This window comes from Gymnodraco acuticeps, unplaced genomic scaffold (genome assembly GCF_902827175.1).
Source record: "Gymnodraco acuticeps unplaced genomic scaffold, fGymAcu1.1, whole genome shotgun sequence".
Taxonomy (NCBI): Eukaryota; Metazoa; Chordata; class Actinopteri; order Perciformes; family Bathydraconidae; genus Gymnodraco; species Gymnodraco acuticeps.
In genome coordinates, this window is record NW_022989942.1 from 634172 (window position 1) to 653358 (window position 19187).

Consider the following 19187-nt stretch of genomic DNA (forward strand, 5'->3'; position numbering starts at 1 on the left):
ACAGAGCGGAGGAAAAAATGGCTGGCTCAAGTCAGCAGGAGCAATTTCACGACCAACAGCAAACATATATGTGATGTAATTATTTACAAACACTGCATTTGCACTTTTTCACAAAACGAAAACCACACCATTGGGAAAGCTTAATGTTTTGTTTAATACAAAAAAACAGGGAAAGGCTTGAAAAACACAGAGTTGAGACTCGGGTGCAGGGTGCAGGGTGAGGGCCTCAGTGCAGGTATTCAGGCTCCATTGAATCCCCCTCTGGTTCTTGTGCTGAAAGAGGGATAAACAGACAGGAGAAAGGGTTATACACACCTATATAGTACACCTATTGGATGGGAAATTGCCTTGGAGAGATAAGGTGTGGTCTTTGTTCCCAACTGAAGTTATGGAACTTTATTATTTGTGAGTTTAACAAAGTATGACAAATGGCATCAGTAACAGATGTGATATGAATTTCTATAAAGTTGTCTCACATTCTTGGTCATATTTTATATACAGTATGTCATGAGTATAACATGTCCAGTAAGTATAAAGTGTTTCCTAATACTGTGTATTCAACCACTATGGAATATGTATGTGGGCAGACAAGATTCAGACACAGTTGTTCTGTGTGTGAAGTAACCTCAAGTCACTCCGCAGGCACATTTTGATGCAGACCAGTTTGTCAAGACAAAAAAGGGCAAGACTAGGCTGAGAGCAGAGGCTATACCCTATTCATATCTTCGTGCATCGCCCTGTGGTCAAAAAGAGAAGGGCCCCTGCACCACGATTCACCCTGAGACCTGTATCTACAAAGCCCATAGCTCATGATCACAGCTATAGTGTGAAAGGTGACACAGGTATAATAAGTATGAACTCTTAGTAACAAAAGTAATATTTGTTATTTTTAAGTGGTATAATATTTAAAATGTTCGAAAATTTACAGTGCCATGTCTTCTACTCACATTAGTCTCAATAATTGAGGGAAGAAGGGATGAGGAGACTGAGAGAAAGGAAAGTGAGGGTGAAGAAAGAGAGGACATGGCTAGTGAGGAGAGAGAGGGAGGGCGGACACCACCCACTCAGCCAGCAGCCAGTCAGCATACGAGGGAACCAGCAGCCAGTCAGCATACGAGGGAACCAGCAGCCAGTCAAACAGATCTATTACAACAATTAAAGAGAAAATTAAAGAGCCAAGAAGGAATCACCAAAAAAGCAAAGGCTGCACTAAGAAAAATCAGGAAGGAAAATGCAGCTCTCAAGAAAACAATGAAAATTAGGGACAAGAAATATAAGAAAACGTTTTCAAAAGACCAACTGAAGGCATTAGGCAGACTCACCACAAAGGGGATGAAATGGAGCAATGAGACAATTAAGAAGGCTTTAAAAATTTGCTTTGCGAGCGGACCAACGGGTTACAAAACTCTGCAGGAATTGAAGATTCCCCTTCCAGGAATAAGGACACTGCAAAGAAGGATGCAATGTGTTAAGTTTGAGCCTGGTGTGTTGACAGAGGTCTTTGATTTCCTAAAATTGAAGGCAGATAGATTGACAGACCTTGAAAGGGAGTGTGTGTTGACCTTGGATGAAATGGCAATCACACCAAGTGTAGACATGATTACAGGCAAACTACGGTGATGTGACTTTACCAGGTCACACAGGGGTGGCAACACATGCTTGTGTGTTTATGTTGGCTGGAAACACAACACGGTGGAGCAAGTAGTGGCATATCATTACACTGGCAATTCTACCAATGGAGCAGAGTACAGGCCAATCATTATTGATATAATACAGAGGGCAGCATCCATAGGACTACATGTGCTTGATGTCACCACCGACATGGGTAGCCCTAACCGAGCCATGTGGAAATCCTTTGGGGTGGACCAAAATAAAACATCGGTGCCACATCCAGCAAAACCAGACAGGCCCGATTTCATGCCCGATGTCCCACATCTGGTAAAAAATTAAAAAAGTGCCCTTGTCCGTGAGCAGGTCTTCATAATTCCTGAGGATGTTGTTAACAGAAAGAACCTCCCCTCTAACGAGGTTTCTGTGGTCCCCATTAAGGACTTATTGACCTTTCAGGAAGGGATGGCCTTAAAAATAGCTCCCCATCTTTCAGCTGCAGCCATCGAGCCAAGTCACTTTGATAAGATGAAGGTTGGTCTTGCTCTAAATGTGTTCAGTAAGGCTACAAGTGCTGGGCTGAAATACATGGTGCAGCAAGAAAAACCGCCCTCTGTCATACCTGACGACAGCGTGGTTCCTGGAGCAGGTTGATCGTTGGTTTGATCTGATGTCATCTCGCCATCCAATTACAGCCCTGAGCAGGCTCAAGATGGAGGAGTACCAAAAGGCCATCACCTTCCTCCAGAACATCGTCCATCTGTTTCGTGGGATAAAGATAGGTCAAAAGGGAGGTTGGAAGCCTGTTCAAACAGGGGTGATAATGGCAACAACATCAATTTTGGCCATACAAGAGGAGATGCTTACACAAGGACACAGGTTTGTGTTAACGTCAAGGTTCACACAAGACTGCCTTGAAAATACATTCAGCTGTGTGAGGTCTAAAAATCCTGTCCCAACTCCAGTGGAATTCCATCATGCACTGAGAATCATATCTGTGGGGCAGTTCCTCACCACCATCAGCTCTGGGAGCTACCAGGAAGACCACAGTAGCTTTTTGGCAGACTTCCTGGACACAGGGGAGCCAAAAATCACTCCATCAGTCAGAGTGGAACAGCTGATGGCGGTGAACAGAGCAGCAGCACCTGACCTCACAAAACTGAGAAATGTATTATCTTCCATCTTGCAGGCTACATCGTCCACAAAATCATCAAGTTTGCCAGCATCTGTGAAAAATGCAAAATTGCAACAGAGCACCATGATGAGAGTCCTTGACAACAGCTTGTTAGTGGACTTGAAAGACTTCAAGGCAGGTGCTCTTTGTCGTCCCTCCCAAGAAGCCTTTGACTTCATTCACCAAATTGAGGAACTATTTAGGACCAAGACTGGTTCCTCCCTCATGCAGCTCCCCAACGCAGTGGGTGTCTTGGAAAAAGAAGCTCAGGCCCTCTCCAGCAGGCTTCCGTCATGCTGTGGAGTACAACAAAAACTCGTAAAAAGATTCATACGGCTGAGGCTGAGAATTGAGGCCAAACAAATCAGAAATGACAGAAAAAAAATAAAATTAAAAGATGGCCATTTTGGAAGCAAGAGCCAATCCAAAAAGGTGAAAAGGAACAACAGCAGCCAAGCTACCACATCCAGCAACCCCAAAACAGATCCACATCTGCAATCATTTCCATTAGCCGTTGCAATGGAAATATTTGGACTAAACATTGCTCTTCCACCTGCCAGCACCTAGCTAACATCACTGCCCCCCCACCTGCCAACATCACTGCCCTCCACCTGCCAGCACCCAGCCAGAGGAGCGCAAACAACAAAAACAAGCAAGGTGTCCCGTCATGTACCTGGAAGTTTGGGTTGGCAAAATGGAGTAAGAGAGGGACTTGAAAAACCTTGGTGGCTCTCTACTCATGTTGTTACAGTTGTCTTGGTTACAGCTCTCAAGTTTTTTTTTGTGCCATTTCCACATCTTTAGAAAATATGAAATAAAAAATTGAAGTGAAATCAACCTCTTCTCTGGAGAACAAACTTTGATTTCTCTGTCTTGTGAGTTTGCAGTCTTGCAGTTTTGCTCCTCCACCTGTAACATCACTACCCCTCCACCTGCCATACAGTAGGTTACTAACAAGATTACTTATATAATACAGTGATAGAATACATGTTTAGTATGCTTACTTATATAAAACAGTAGTATTAAACTTACCTTGTGTGTTCACTCTCACTTAAGTTCCTCTCCCTTTGCCATCAATCCAAAATCAGCTGAGCTGCAACATTATACAGACAGGTAATAATCAACATAATCACAAGGACACAATATGGCTCTGCTAAAAACACTCACTCTTACACGCACCAAAGTTATATTTATCTAATATTTAACTCCCTCCACCCCGCATACAATTCCGTTTAGAAGCCCCTCTTCTCTAATTCAACAACGTTGGACGAAATGACATTAAGAGAACGGAATTTACAATTAAAAGGCTGTTCAACGTCTGTTGCTAACTTGCTTCGGTATCCTAGCTTAATCTGTTATCTGCAAACGTTCCCTAAATCTACTAATTTAGGGTTAATCGACTGACATCCTTTAATACACATGTTAATTTGAATCAGATGTACTGATAATATCCGCAATATACATCTTTAAACTTCTTCTTACCTTTAAAAGTCCGTCACGAACGGTCTATTATGCTGCAACTCTACAGCTCTGCTAGCCTTGGCGCTAACTTCCGGGGAACGATTGAGAGGCTCCACGATCCGCCATTGCTGTAAAAAAGTGGTCCATTGGAGTGAACGGAGATGTCGTAACTCTTCTATTATATGGCTCTGGATAGACCGATTCACGGACTTTCCACATGGTAAAAGTGGGGGGGTCTAAACTAATCATTTCAAAAAGTGGGGGGGACTTGTCCCACCCTGATAATGGCTGCGACGCCCGTGACTGTCGCTATTTCCACTATATTTTGATGAGAATACTTGTATACTTTTACCTGAGTAACATTTTGAATGCAGTACTTTTACTGTAACATAGTATTACTACACTCTGGTACTTCTACTTTTACTCAAGTACAACATCTGAGTACTAAAGCTAACGTTAGCAGATAGTGACAATGTGTGCTGGTTAGCTAGCTCAACGATTCCTTAAATAATATTGCGACAGAAAAACTTTTCAGTGCACATCACGCTCTGCCGCTCCGACAGGGAGCTCTGCTCTGAACACCTGAACGGCCCGTTCTAACAGCTGTTCACCAGCGGTCCAGTCTGTGCCACAGTGACTCCGGACCACACAGTTAATATTAACGAACGCACCCGTAGGTAATGTAGCTGCTGAAGCTAGACCATCTTCGCGGAGCAGCAGAGCCTTATTATACATCCATGAGCAGAGCCGACAGGCAGGAAGACTCGAGCACACAGCTCGCGCTTCATTATCATATATAAAAAAGAACACCATGCGTGTCATGATGGCACATAACAGCTCGCGGCTGCAGATTACTCCAGTTCCCAGACCCCCCCCCCCCCCCCCCCCCCCCCGATACCCCAATAATATTTTATTGCAGATCTACATGAATCACACAAACGACCTATTTTGGATTCAAAACGGCGAATTTCGCCGAAAGGTGACAAGTTTGCATCCCTGCTTGTTATCCTTTCATCACAGAGCTGGGAAAAATGGTGTATTGATTAGATTCTGATCCGTGCAAGTCCAATTTTAACTGACTTTAGTTCTAATGTTAATGTTAATTTGATTTCAACCCATAAGTAATTATTTAAATTAACTCAACATTTCCCATGATGGATTAGTGTTCCACATTTTCCCCACTGATTTGTTTGATTAGGCCAATGGTAAAGAGAGACATTGATGGCCCTGTGTCCCTTTTGTTAGTACGTGGTTCCATTTTGTCTATGGCCTTGGACGGCTTCACTAAGAGTCACCCAGTTCTGCCCTGCTACGGTCCGGCTGAGTGCAGTCACAGAGATGCTATGGCTGCTCTACATGACATTAATGGTCTGGTCCGAGAATGGACACCATTTCCTGCTCCCAGAGAGAATGACGCTCCTCAAACTGAACATTACAGCCGTTGATACTGTCTCACGTGGGTCTGCTCCCCCCCTTCGAGCCATGAACTGAAAGCTTGACATCTGTTTTGAACACTTGGAAGCCTCATTGTCACACCAGCACCAACCCTTGGGTCAGTCAGATGAGACTAACGGTTTCACTTAGGGCATAAGGGTCAGAAATATGACTATCGTTACCACAGAGTGTTTTTTTTTTTTTTTTAAGGCTATTCATACTGCTATGCAGAGGATGCCTGTAAGTTGGCGAGCTGTTAAAAGCCCCTACTATTTTAGTATAGGCCTAATGTCAGGGGCCTCTTACTGTCTAATTCTGCATGTATTCACATTATATGGACCACGTTTCCACCTGGTAAAACTAGAGGCTGCACGAAACTCAGGCTACAATACAACCAATTCTGCTCTGCTCTGACGATTCAATTTATAGATTCTACATCAAAACAGTTCGTTTTTATTGTTTCCAATGATAACGTCACCTTAGGTGGAGGAATGCAAACCTGTTTTCAAATGTAAGGTTTTGAATTTGTTTGACATTTCTCAGTAATGACACCTTCAGACGCCCACTATCATTCATGCTATGCCTTCAGTGGTAACTCAGATGTTAAGGGGGTTGAAGCTTTTCCTCCCAAATCGGCTATGCATTGTTTTTTTTTTAACAAAGGTATGCATTTCCTGCATAATATATGTTTCTCACAATTGTTTTTCGTAAGCTGCACACATACTGAGTCTTCTTGAGTAATGGATTATGACCTATACCATGCTTACATGGACTCGTATGTTTTATTTCATATCTAACAGAAGTAAGAGAGAAAGAGATGGGTAAGTGTGAGAAGAAAGACATGGGGAAGTAAGAGAAGAAAGACATGGGAAAGTAAGTGAGAAAGAGATGGGTAAGTGAGAGAAGAAAGACATGGGGAAGTAAGAGAAGGAAGAGATGGGGAAGTGAAAATAGAAAGAGATGGAGAAGTGAGGAAAGAGGGAGATGAGGATGAGAGAGAGATGAGTAAGAGAGAGAGATGAGGAAGAGAGAGGGATGAGAAAGAGAAAAAAGAGAGAGAATAGAGAGAGATGTGGAAGAGAGAATCGAGAGAAGAGGGAAGAGAGGGATAGGAAAGAGAGAAGAGATATTTGCGAGTTGCATACTGATACTGAGTCTTCCCGATTAATAGCTTATAGACAATAAATAGACTCTTACGTTGTTATTACATACGTGACACAAGAAAAGGGAGGGGAGAGTCAATTATATTGAGTAATTGATTTCATATTGGAACATTTATTTCTCAAACCTATGTTGTATGGAAGAGGAAATGTACTTCTGATAAACTAATCTTTTATCAAACGGTAAATGGTGAATTAATATAACATTTAGAATCATTGAGAAAGGGTTATATCCACAGGGACTAGCTCACCTTTAACTTAAAATAACATGTCTCTGCTTTGGACTGATGAGTATATGAGTCTTGCATGTTAAATGACTAACACAAACCTTACATTTATGCATGTGCATGTGTCAGGAAGGCTCCCAAATAATTCTGAGGGGCCTATCCTATTTTTGTAATTGAATGATAATGTGCTAATCCATTACCTTGAGTTGTCTTCACTCAGGAAAACATCCCTATCAAGTGTTAACCCAATAACTAGGACAGCTCTGAAGGCCAAGGGTCAGAGAGAGAGGATCACACTCTCCGGCTGCAGAGAGCACCCCAGCCACGGGCAAGGAGGCACGAGGTCGTTCGAGATGGGAGGATTCTAATCTTCAACTTTCTGATGAGATGGGATGCTTCTTCATCTTTCTGCTCGGTGGGCTCAAACAGACAACTCTGCAGGACGAGCGATGGCTTCAGACGCTTCTATAATACAAGGTTCCTTGTTTCTTGGAGGAGCAGATGTCTTCCTAACCTCTCCCATCACGGGGGGGGGGGGCATCTGGATGTGCCACTTGGAATACGCAGTTGCACTGCTCTTAAGCAGATAGCAGAAGGAATGCAGGCAGATGAGCCTGAATGAGCCACACAAAAGCAGAGCAATTGGGAGGGTGAAATATGGCGCTCTGATGAAGAAGAGTTTTGAGCCAATCAGCACCTCAGTGCTAATCTATACAGTATCAGGATGCCTTTACACACCAGACATTCTGTGTCATAAAGAGAGGAGGAGGATGAGTCAGGAGGACAGGTTCTTCCAGCTCTTGTACAAAGATAACATTTGAATTGAATGACCAGATGTTTACAGATGCACAATTAATGATAGATCTTATATTTCCGATGAACAGACATGTGTTAAATAGTGGTGATAAATATATTTTGTCAGATCAGATTACACTTTCACACTAAACAAAATAAATAAATTGATATTTTCAGATTATAAGGTATTGAACAATAAGGTATTTCTAATATTATAACAGATAATGTTACTATCCTTAATTGTCCAGCAATCAGGCTTAACAACACTACTCTTCAATGTATTATCCATGCACAGAAAGACCTACAATGATGTTTTAAATATTTAAACCTTCCTTTCCAGGTTTTACAAAAGTCTTTGAATATTTGCCTAACTTTTCCTTTTCAGATTGTTAAACGTTTTGAGAATTGTTTAATTTTCCTTTCAGATTTTGAACAATTTACTTGATTAAAATGAAGTTATTGATTTCATTAAAACTGAGTGCCTTACCCTTGATTTAATATGTAATGAAGTAAACGTAAAGTAATCCTAAATTGAGGACACTGTAATTTTGCAGATTACAAATTGATCAAATCACCACTGTGAATTGTATACCTTAACTGTGATTTTATACCTCAGCTGGATCTGTTAAGATCCTGATTTTATACCTCACCTGGATCTCTTATGATCCTATGTTTTAAATATATTTGACTAGTGATTGCCTTAAACTAAATCTTTAAACTGAAAGCTGGTTTTGATTTTATAGTTTGATAAGTGAGATCAGCTAATGGTTACATGTTAAAACATATTATTTTAAAGAAGATGTTTTTGCTATTATGCGTCTGTATTTTATGTGCGTTCATTATTGTGCTTTTGACAACAGATGATCCAAACATTGATGAGAGATGATTTTCTATTGTGATTGTCTGTGTCAATCATTGTGGTTGAATGTTTCAGTCTTATTCTACTTTGTGATGTAAATTGATGTACGGTGGGACCACACTCAACTCTGAAGACGCCTATTGATGTTGACTACTGTTGACATTTACGCCGAAGCCGAAGTCTGTTATCTGTCTTAAGGAATGGGAAGTTTCAGCTATTGCTGACATTATCAGTTTTATGACCGGTCAACTCTCGGTCACAAGAGCCATAAAGTCAGATAAGTGATTCAGTGTCTCCAGGTGTTCACAGATACCTTCCCCCAATATGTGGATTTGGCTCTCTGTAAACTGGTTAAAAGGTCTACCAAGATGAGAGAGTGAGCAGAATTGACATGACCCGTGCAGTCAGAACCTTTGGCTGCTGTGACTTGTGATATGAATTCTCCGGCCGATGCTTGTAATAAACTACCAGTGTTTGACATCAGAACTCCTGCTCGTCCTGTGTCTCCTTCGTGAGTCGGTGACTCCCACTGCATTGCTACACAGAAGTTTCCCTTACAGTTATTATTGTATTCACATTCATACAGTCCAAAACACAGAAAGAAAAATAATCTCCCGTCATCGGTCAAATGATTTCAGTAAATCTCAATAAAGACTTTTATTTTTTTATACCAAAATAGGCAGTTAGAGCAGGGATAAATATTATAATATGTAAGATATACAGTAGTTCTATCTCTGTAATAGATACTTTGTATTGGTGCTTTACTCTAACAGACAGTGGCATGGTCCCCTGGCTGAAACACAGCAGAGTCACACAGAGAGTCCAGTTCTGTCAACTGACAACACCACGAACAAGTCATGGAGGATTAACGATGAGATTTAGCCGGACATTCTGTGAGGAAATATTAAAGCTCTCAAACACATGTGGTCAAAACAATTTATTATTTGGGTCTTAAAGCTATTCTGATGACAGAACGGTCTTTCTGCACGTCTCTGGTCTCCAGTCAGCTTGGAGGAATCGCCTTGGGGGGTCGAGGGTGGAGATGAGTAGTGGGTGGCTGACAAGGTCCATACAGGGGCTGTGTTACCTAAAGCATCTCGGTATTCCAAATGTTCAATTGATAACAGATTTTGTCATCATGTCGGGTGAGCCCAGATGCGACATCACTCTCTTTTAGCTCTGATTTTGGTCACCACCTTCTCCTTAGTTAAATATCTGGCTCCTTTGGTGCTACATGCTCCATTATGTTTAGCAGCTCGATGCTAACTGAGTAAGCCTCTTGTTGGATTCTGAGCAGGTAGTGGACAGTGAACTTGTTTTAAGAAATAATTCATTAAGAACAGCTGTGTGCTGCAGAATAAAACAATACTATGAGAGCAGTGAGAATCGGCTAAGTGGTGGGCCAGATGGCTAACAGTTGAAACTGAAACTCACGTTAAGCTGTGGAGAGATGCAGATTCAGGTGATTTTTCTGTTAACCTTGTCATACGTTTTCACATTGTGTCATTTGATACATTCTTATTAGAAAAATATTGATATAGTCGCTTTATGTGAAAAGTCAAACCATTCATTTTTACCTGTTACCCAACAGAGGGTTGTGTCACAAGATTTTTTACAAGATGTGAATAATGATGCATGAGGATGTCCAAGGCAAGGGTCACATGAATGGTACAGCTGGTACAGATAGGGTACTTAGTACTGTAACGTTGCATATTGTAGATCCAAAAAGCAGGAGACAGGGATTAAAAATAAAAACACATTCTCACAATTGTTTCATAGTGGGCAAACGTAAGACGTAAAACACCTTTGATAAAACAACCTATTTCTGGATAACAGGTAAAAATGCAACACTTTGATTGTCCACCTGTATTATGGGAGCACAAAGGTCACAAATGCAATTATTTTCAGGTGATATTCATGCACACTGGGACTGAAGGCTCATACAAATCCAGCATGACAGAAACCTGTTTCAAAGAGACCTTATGCAGTTCATTGGTGGTCCTTGACAGTAGCGTTTACGAGAGGGTGATGAGTAACTTTAACTACAGTAGCTTGACATACAGCAAATGACCATAAAGAGTTCCCAGACCTTGTTTGCTAGCAATATAATCACTGAAAACTGAAAGGAGGGTGAGTGTGTCACACCAGAAACACTGGGACGGGTTAAGATGCTTTTAAGAAACCAGCCCTCATTAGTGCAACTACAGTAAGAAGGAGAGTTATAACATTGATGCTGATGATTATGATTTTGATGATCGTGTTGATGAAGAAGATGATACACTGATTGACGGTGGAGCGATCGACTAATGTCACAGTGTGAATGTGAAGAAAGAGAGAGAGGAGGAGGGGGGGAGGGGCAGGGGGGATGAACGCAATGAGTCAGAGAGGAGGAAGAGAGAGGGGGTGGCAGAAAAGCCCTTGCGAGACGAAGACTTCAGTGAAGTTTTTCAGGAACTGTATCAAACTGCGAAAAGTTAAATTACTTCACCATTACAAATGTAAACGATTTGTCAAATTTCTATTGATATAAATGACTCGTAGTTTTAGCCTATTCTTTGTCACTCGGTTTGAGCATTAAATAGGATTCTAAACTACTTTTTCTTCCCTTTGCTTCTTGTGTAAATTTGGTAGTAAAGCAGCCATTGATTCAGTTTGCGATCACTTGCCATATATTCTTATATCTGCACCTTGCAAAGTGGCACTAATGCACCCTTGTTGTCTGTTTTCTCTGGTGTACCATCAGCAGATTTGTTTTCATTTCAGACCAATAATGTGTCCATACCTTATTGAACTGTACATTTCCACTGGAGAAATGATGATACATTTTGTTCACATCACTGAGTGACTTGTTAACATATTCAAAAACAATTAACTGGATAAAAGTCTCTGTTTTGAGCATATTTTATATTTTAATTTCCCTTTTGGAATCTTTCTTTTTATTTTAGAAACATGGGTTTAGGGCTCCAAATGAACTCTAAACACACCACAAGCCTCAATATGTTATTTATTACAAAGCTATCTAATTTACCTTTCTAATGATTATTTAACTGCAAAACGCTGCTTCTTAAAGGAAATATTGTTTTCTTGTCTCCAATTGTACTTTAGTTCCATTTGGGTCTTTGATACCAAAATACTGATGCAGATTATAAAATCATCACCTCATGTATAAAGTCTGTAGTCTGAAGGGGAAGAAGGAAGAGGAGGAGGAGGATGAGGAAGAGGAGGAGGAGGAAGATATGGGATATGAGAGAAAGGTAGAAAAGACTTAACAGGAGCAATGCCATGAAAGACGGACAGTTGGGAAGGAGATCAAGATTTTGTCCCAAAAACATGCTCTTAAAGCTACAGCGTGCAAAAGTCTGCCTCTTGGTGACAATAATATCATTACAAACCCATACATGAATGCATTACCCTTCGTTAATATGAAAACAACAACGACAACAACAATAAGAAGAACAATAATGAAATCAAATCAGATAATGGTACATGTCGCCATGATTTAAACCACCTCCTTAAACATTAAGGAACTGAGCAGTAGGAAGATCCACCGATAGGCTGCTGGACAGACATTAGCCCCTCCCACTTCAGGAAGTAGCAGTCCCAGATAGTCCCAGCCCTGTCCGACTGTATGTGCTTGTGTAAATGTGTGTGTGTACTAATGTGTGTGTACAAGAGATAGATAGAGAGGAAGCAGGCTGGTAATAGAAAATGAGAGATGGAGGAAGTGTGGAAATAGTGACGTGTGTGAGGATGTAGTGTGTGTTTGTTCAGAGTCGCTCCTTGGTGGGCACCCAGATGTAAGGACCAGACTGCTCCTCAATGATCTGCTTCACCTGCGAAAACACCTCCTCTAGAGTCGAGCCATGGACGATACCTGCAGGCAGGTAGACAGAAATTAATATCCAAGAAGATCCTTTACGTAAACATATTACCATGGCAACCCACTGTGTGTGCTTAAAGGAAATATATATAAAAAGCTTTTATTAAATAAGGAGTAACCTTTAAAGGTCCACATCTGTGTATTTCATTGTGTGTAGGCCTATGTGTGTTATTTACATAAAGCGATGGTTCACCTCGAGACCTCTGTCTGAATCTCCTGTGCACAAACCCAGGGCCGCCCCTCCCTACAGGCCAATCACGCAGGCTGCATGGGGCCCCGCCTTGCGCAGGGGGCCCCGCCCAGAGGGCCTCAGCTGCTGTGCGCAGTTCTCCGCTCAGTTCTCCGCGCACCCCCCGCGAGAGTGAGAGGTGACAAGAGGAGCACGTCTGTAACCCGACACCGTTGCAATTAATTGACATCTGACCAATCACGGCTTTGATACGGCCACTAGTGCAGGTGAAGAGATGTCGGTGAAAAGACAGTTTCAGTCCGGCGCAAAAAACAAAGCATGAAGAAACTAGAGCATCACTCGAAGGTGGGTTATTGTATGAGTCAAATGTACAACTTGCGAATGTTGTATAAGTCAAATTGCCAATTGCCATCTTAAAACATCAGCTGCAATTCACGACATGAAGAAGGCAGTCTCTGCAAAGCATATAGGCTAATGGAGATGCAGTTATTTCCAGCATTCTTTATTTACCATTCATTCATTATGTGATGCCTTTGATCTGCTAATGTACAGGAGGAAGAGTGATAAATTGTCTGTCTAGTTGGCTTACATAACAGTTAAAGTTTACAGCCTAAAAAACATGGAGAATTGTTTCCCCTTTTATTCATTTTTATGTCAATTTGCACATTTCATGGTGATGCTCAGCCTCTCCCCTTAACTCCTAACAGTCATCATCATGTTAACCACAACACAGAGAAATACTGATAGAAATGTGTGTGTAGTTGTTGATACATTGCTGACAGAGGGAACTATGTTTGAATACAGATTTAAGAAATATCAGTTTTTGAGCATGTCATAAGCATGTTTTGTCTTGACTATATTACAACTATATTATAATAAAACAATATAGTATTTTTATTATTGAATTGATTATGATTATCATTATTAGTAGAAGTAGTTTATTTGCATTAATTATATTTTTATCTTTTTGAGGCTAGTATTTGGCAGGAAATGCAAAATTCACCTGTAAACCCATACTGAACGACATACATGCACATTTACCATTTACCTCACTGTATAAAAAAGTAACCGTTGATAATAATAATAATAAACAGGAATTATATTTGCAAAGTAGCCTACTTTGTTTCCAAAAAAAAAAAGTTCACTCCTGTCATTTGGGGGGGGGGGGGGGGGGGGCCTCATCTCACAATGTCGCTTGGGGCCCCAAGTTGGCCAGGGGCGGCCCTGCACAAACCGGTTATATTTAGACTGCAATGTGTCTCAGTTTACTCAATAATGTCACAGATTTTGCTAAAGAAAGGCTACAACATTTCTGGAAATACAATTATTCTCTTTCCTTCCCACAGTGAGATGAGAAGTTCAATAGTCCTCTACTAACCGGTGAAGAACTCTGTGAACTCCAGCTCCAGTTTGACGGCTCTTTCGAAGGTCTTCCTCGCCTGCTCCTCATTGAAGCGCTTGTTCATCTCTCTGGAAAGACAGACATGAGGTGTCCATATTAAAGAACAGAATATAAAACATTGTTTAATTATTTCATTCAACTGCTGTCAAATGATAGGCTGATACTGTACCATCTCACTGTAGTGATCCTGATCAAACAAGAGTTAAAGGTCACCTATTCTGCAAAATCTACTTTTTCATGTATTTTATACATAAACGCCTCTGTGTAAAGAGATTCTGAAAGTTTCAGGAAAAGTTATTCGTTCTCTTTCTGTCCTGATCCATTTATATAAAAAGTTAAAAACCTTTCTGAAAATGAGCTGATCAGATTTTGGCCACTTCATGATGTCATAACGATTGTTAGCCAATCACCAACCAAGATACACCCCCTCCCCCCACCTTATCACCTGAATCTCCTCCTAGAGCACCATTGTGTTCTTTCTAACCAAATCTCTCTCAGAGGGGCGTGGGGAGGGGCTCCTTATTTTCATCTAAAGTAACAGACAGAGAATCAGCACTTTTGAAACAGGGCTAAAACAGAGGGGATTATGGGATGCTACAATGATCTGTTTGGTGTTTGGAGCCAAACACTTCAGAGACATGTTCTGTATATATCTGAGACCTATAATAAATTGATGAAAAACAGTATAATAAGGGACCTTTAAGTTACAGTATCTTTAAAGGTAGCTGGAGACACATATTGCATAAACAAAAACAAATGTCCTGTATGATTGCATGACTTCTGTTTTTATACAGACTTCATAAAGTAAATGTCATTTATTTAACAGGTCCGTCATTAATAATCTAAATGTGATGTTTCTTACAGGATGTTGTCGACATTGCATGGTCTGATGAAGACAGCGATGGGATGAAGGCCTGCCAACTGGAGACGCTTTATCGCATTCCCTGATACATCCAGTATGCAGTGTTTACCCTGTAAGGTGACATACAGGAAGACATTATGTGTTACTCCTCTGTTTCTTCTGTGTTGTTTTTATCATCTCTTGAACTCACCTTATCAGCGACCTCTTTGACCGACTGTATGCTGGTCCCATACAGGTGGTTGTTGTACTGTCCTGCCTCGATGAACTTGTGTTCCTGGATCTCCTGCTCCATGACCTCTCTGGAGGCCATGAAGTGGTAGTCTCTGCCGTCCACCTCGTAGTCTCGCCGCGGCCGCGTTGTGTCTGTAAATCATATATTTGAAACACATTAAAACTCTATTATTTAAGACCAAATATAATGTTGATTTCAGTTTGTCCTCAATTACCAGGGGATTACTGAAACCACCATGAATTAAAGAAATTGTAGAAATGAATCTAATCTGAATTTTGAAACCTTCCTTCCCTCTCTCTAAATATATCAAACATTAGGAAGTGATGCTCCTGACTACCATTCAAGTTTAAGAAGATAATATTTGTTTTAAACAATTCAAAGCAATAAACAACAGCAACAGGCTCTTTAACCAAGTATGTTACCATATGTTAACAGGTAAGATAGCTGTTCACTTCACACTATGTATATTTTCTGCTATTTTATTTCTATTTGAGATGTTTACATTTTCGATTGTTTAATTCTAGGCTTTTAACTGTCTTATGTACAATGCCTTGTCTTTTGCTGCTGCAAAGCAAACATTTCCCAAATTGGTATAAATAAAGTACTTCTTATTTTATCTTAATCCTCAAATATTAGCAAATTTAACTTTTTCAAATATTGATGTAACTACATACACATCGATATGTTGTATACATATTGCAAATCAAAACCTTTATTCACTACTTATTACCAAAAATCGTAGTTCTATCTCCGGTAATCATGCATTCAAATGTCCCACCACGAACTTCCGGGGAACTATTGAGTCTCCCTGAACCACGTGACGATCAAGCATTTTGGTTCTCCGCTGTCGTAACTCTTCTCTCTATATGGCGCTGGTTTTATGGTGTCATTTATTGTTATGACCACATTTACCTGAACTCACCTCACTCCCTGTATTCCTATAAGTCACATGTCATCATATATTACAGCATTATAAACATGCTTTTTAAAAGTTAGACAAATCTTTGCTTGAGTGCTAAATTTCAGTTTTATTGAAGAGTTCATCGCTGGGATTCATCATAAAGTTAGAACACTCACGTGGGACGCAGGAGCCAAACTTGTCAGGGAACTCGGAGATGAGGTCATCGTTGATCCGGTCTTTCATTGGTCCAAGCACTATGACTGGTCGGGTGTAAGTAACTGGGATAAGACAAACAGAACTAGGTTAATACACGCACAAAATGACACTAAGAAAGTTTGTTAAAAAAATTGCATGTGAAGATAAACAAATCATTTAACTAATGAATGCCTTTAGGAACCAAACTTCACAAGACAGTAAAATAATAATAAACAAATGAGTTACTGTGATGTGAAATTGAGCACTGACCTTCCAGTTGCATGACAGGCTGGTATGTGAGGAGGGTCTCCTCCTGGCCGGCTGATTGGGAAGAAATGATGGACACGTTAAGAGGCAAAGTGGGAGGGATCATCAACATGAAAACACCCCCGACCCTTTTCTACTTCTGGATTCATCTTCTTCAACAGCTCTGGCAAAGGAGACTGGAGAAGCAGAGGTAACTTGTGCTCACAAAAACACAAACACTATGCACATAAGAACAAAGAAATCACAGCACACAAATACACATGTGCGTGTACTGTATACACCAGAAGCACACACAGAGAAATACAACACACACAAATAAAAACTGAACAAGAAAAAGCAAAGAAGAAGAGAAGAGAGACTTAGAGAAAGAGAGAAAGAAAGCCGTAGAGGAGAGTCTTGACTTACAGGAACTACTCTCACTATCGCTGGTGCAAGAGGTTACCAGCTCTGGAAGGACAAGACAGTCAGAGTCAGCAACACAAACACATACAAACATAAAGATACAGACAAACGCACACAGACTTGCATTGTTTAAATGTCAAACAACCAATGACAACCTTTCTCTTATAAGAGAAAACATCAGCCACACCATATTCATCCTTCAGTGTCTGTTTACTCATGGTGTTCAGGGGAGCAGGAGGCCAGAGGATATTAACCTATAAGTATGTTTACACCTGAACATAACAGATATAACAGTTAACCACTTCCTTTCTTGTTCTACTTTGTAACATTCATAAAGGTATGGCAAAGTCAACAGGATTACTCTATATCCAACATTTGGGTTGAAATATTCAGCTTTTGCGATCTGTAATGGGTACTCCAGTCATTTAGTGCTGCACTTCCATAAATGTATGGCTTTTTGTTGAAAGTGTTATTATCACAAACATTTGGTGGAAAGTAGATTAGTTCGGACTTGACTAAAGTACAATTCTGGGGTATTTGTACTTTATTAGAGTATTTTAAAGGTGGGGTAGGTCATTTTGGAGAAATCAGCTCGAGTACGCTAGAATTTGAAAATACACAACTGGAACAAATCTGCCACTTCCTTACAGAGCCCCTCCTCCAACACACATGACCAATGAGGGCACGAGATAAGTTTGTGCACAGATGGAAGGCTGACAGGCAGGTAGGCCATCCAGTTATTTTAGCCGGGCCGGCTAAAATGATTGGTCGTGCTTTTTACAGTATTACGGCTTCCACAGATGACATTTTGTTATGGATTTTTTGTCAAAGCACTTCAGATATTCATTGCTATCGGGATGTTAAGAGCATTCCATGGAATATAACAAAAAGTGTATCTCGAGCCGGTTTCTCAAACTTACATACCCCACCTTTAATGTTATGCAAAATTCCTCTACTGCACTAGACTTCATATAAAAATATTGTATTTTTGGAAGTAACTAGCTACTTCACAAAGGAACATTTACAAAGTACGAAGCATTGTCAAAAAGATAATTTGTTTACCTTGAGTAAAAGTAATACTTTAAGGATATATTGCTGACCAAACTTACATATATTTGCTAAAGTACAATTTAAATGTACTATTTTTGAAATGTGGTATTGCTTTTGCTTAATTCAATGATCTGAATGCTTCTTCTTCTACTGATCAATTGCTTTTGTTCACTATTAAACCATTTCCCCTATATTTTCTAGCAAAAAACATTAAACCATTATTGGCTGGCTGGACTAGATCTATACAATGTGTATGTCAATACAAATTGCAAACATTTTTTTTATGAATTTCAGTTGTTAGACCCACCCATACTGTGGGTACTAATCTATTACAGTCAACACTAGGGATTGAGGATGAGATAAAGCTACATTAGTGTCAGTGTGGTTTGTGAAGAATCTGAAGTGACATATACTATATACTATAGGGGAGGCGTGTGGTGCAGTGGGTTGTGAGTTGGTATTCGGATCAGGAGGTCACAGGTTCAAACCCCACTGCAGTCAGCATGTTGTTGTGTCCCTGAGACACTTCACCCCAAATTGCTCCTGTGGGGATTGCCCACAGTATTGAGTATGTAAGTCGCTTTGGATAAAAGCGTCTAACAAGTGACATGTAATGTAATATACTGACCAGCAGGTGTCACTGAGGGAGAGAATACATACCTTTATCATCCTGATCCTGCAGAGAGACAGAGAGAGAGAGAGTTATTATTCATGATAGAATATGATCTGACGTGAAGATGATCATAACAGTATCTGACTGTTATCAGCAGAGGCCCTTTTTGAAAGCTCATGGGTTCTTTATTCCACACACACACGCTCACACACACATTTAATAAGAATCCTTTGCAGTCTTTCTCAAAGCACGGAGCCAGGGGATACAGCACGCATGTGTGTGTGTCTATCTGTGTGTGATCTTTTTTTAATTAGCAGCTCTTCACCGTGCAGAGTAGCTGATTGCAGACTTGCTGATTCACAGTGTGAAGAAAACAGAGAGCGAGCTGACAACACACTGATATCAATAGCTTGTGTTAGACTGGTGTGTCAGCTCCCATCCTCACGCCGTGTGAAGTGTGATTCAAGTCTCGTCA

General features: G+C 40.5%; 1 protein-coding gene across 6 annotated transcripts in view; it reads right to left on the reverse strand.

The window, feature by feature from the left end:
- Positions 1 to 9371: 9371 nt before the first annotated feature.
- Positions 9372 to 19187, reverse strand: part of LOC117542436 (disks large homolog 1-like) — a 120830-nt gene continuing 111014 nt past the window's right edge. For 5 of the 6 annotated variants that reach the window (XM_034210098.1, XM_034210093.1, XM_034210095.1 and 2 more), the window contains 8 exons: positions 18760 to 18775; positions 17053 to 17094; positions 16651 to 16701; positions 16362 to 16463; positions 15243 to 15415; positions 15053 to 15162; positions 14167 to 14258; positions 9372 to 12592 (listed from right to left, as the gene is read on the reverse strand). In XM_034210098.1, the coding sequence (XP_034065989.1) occupies positions 12486 to 12592; positions 14167 to 14258; positions 15053 to 15162; positions 15243 to 15415; positions 16362 to 16463; positions 16651 to 16701; positions 17053 to 17094; positions 18760 to 18775 (693 nt within the window). In that variant the 3' untranslated portion in view covers positions 9372 to 12485. The remainder of the gene's footprint in view (positions 12593 to 14166; positions 14259 to 15052; positions 15163 to 15242; positions 15416 to 16361; positions 16464 to 16650; positions 16702 to 17052; positions 17095 to 18759; positions 18776 to 19187) is intronic. The other variant, XM_034210094.1, reaches the window with a different exon arrangement.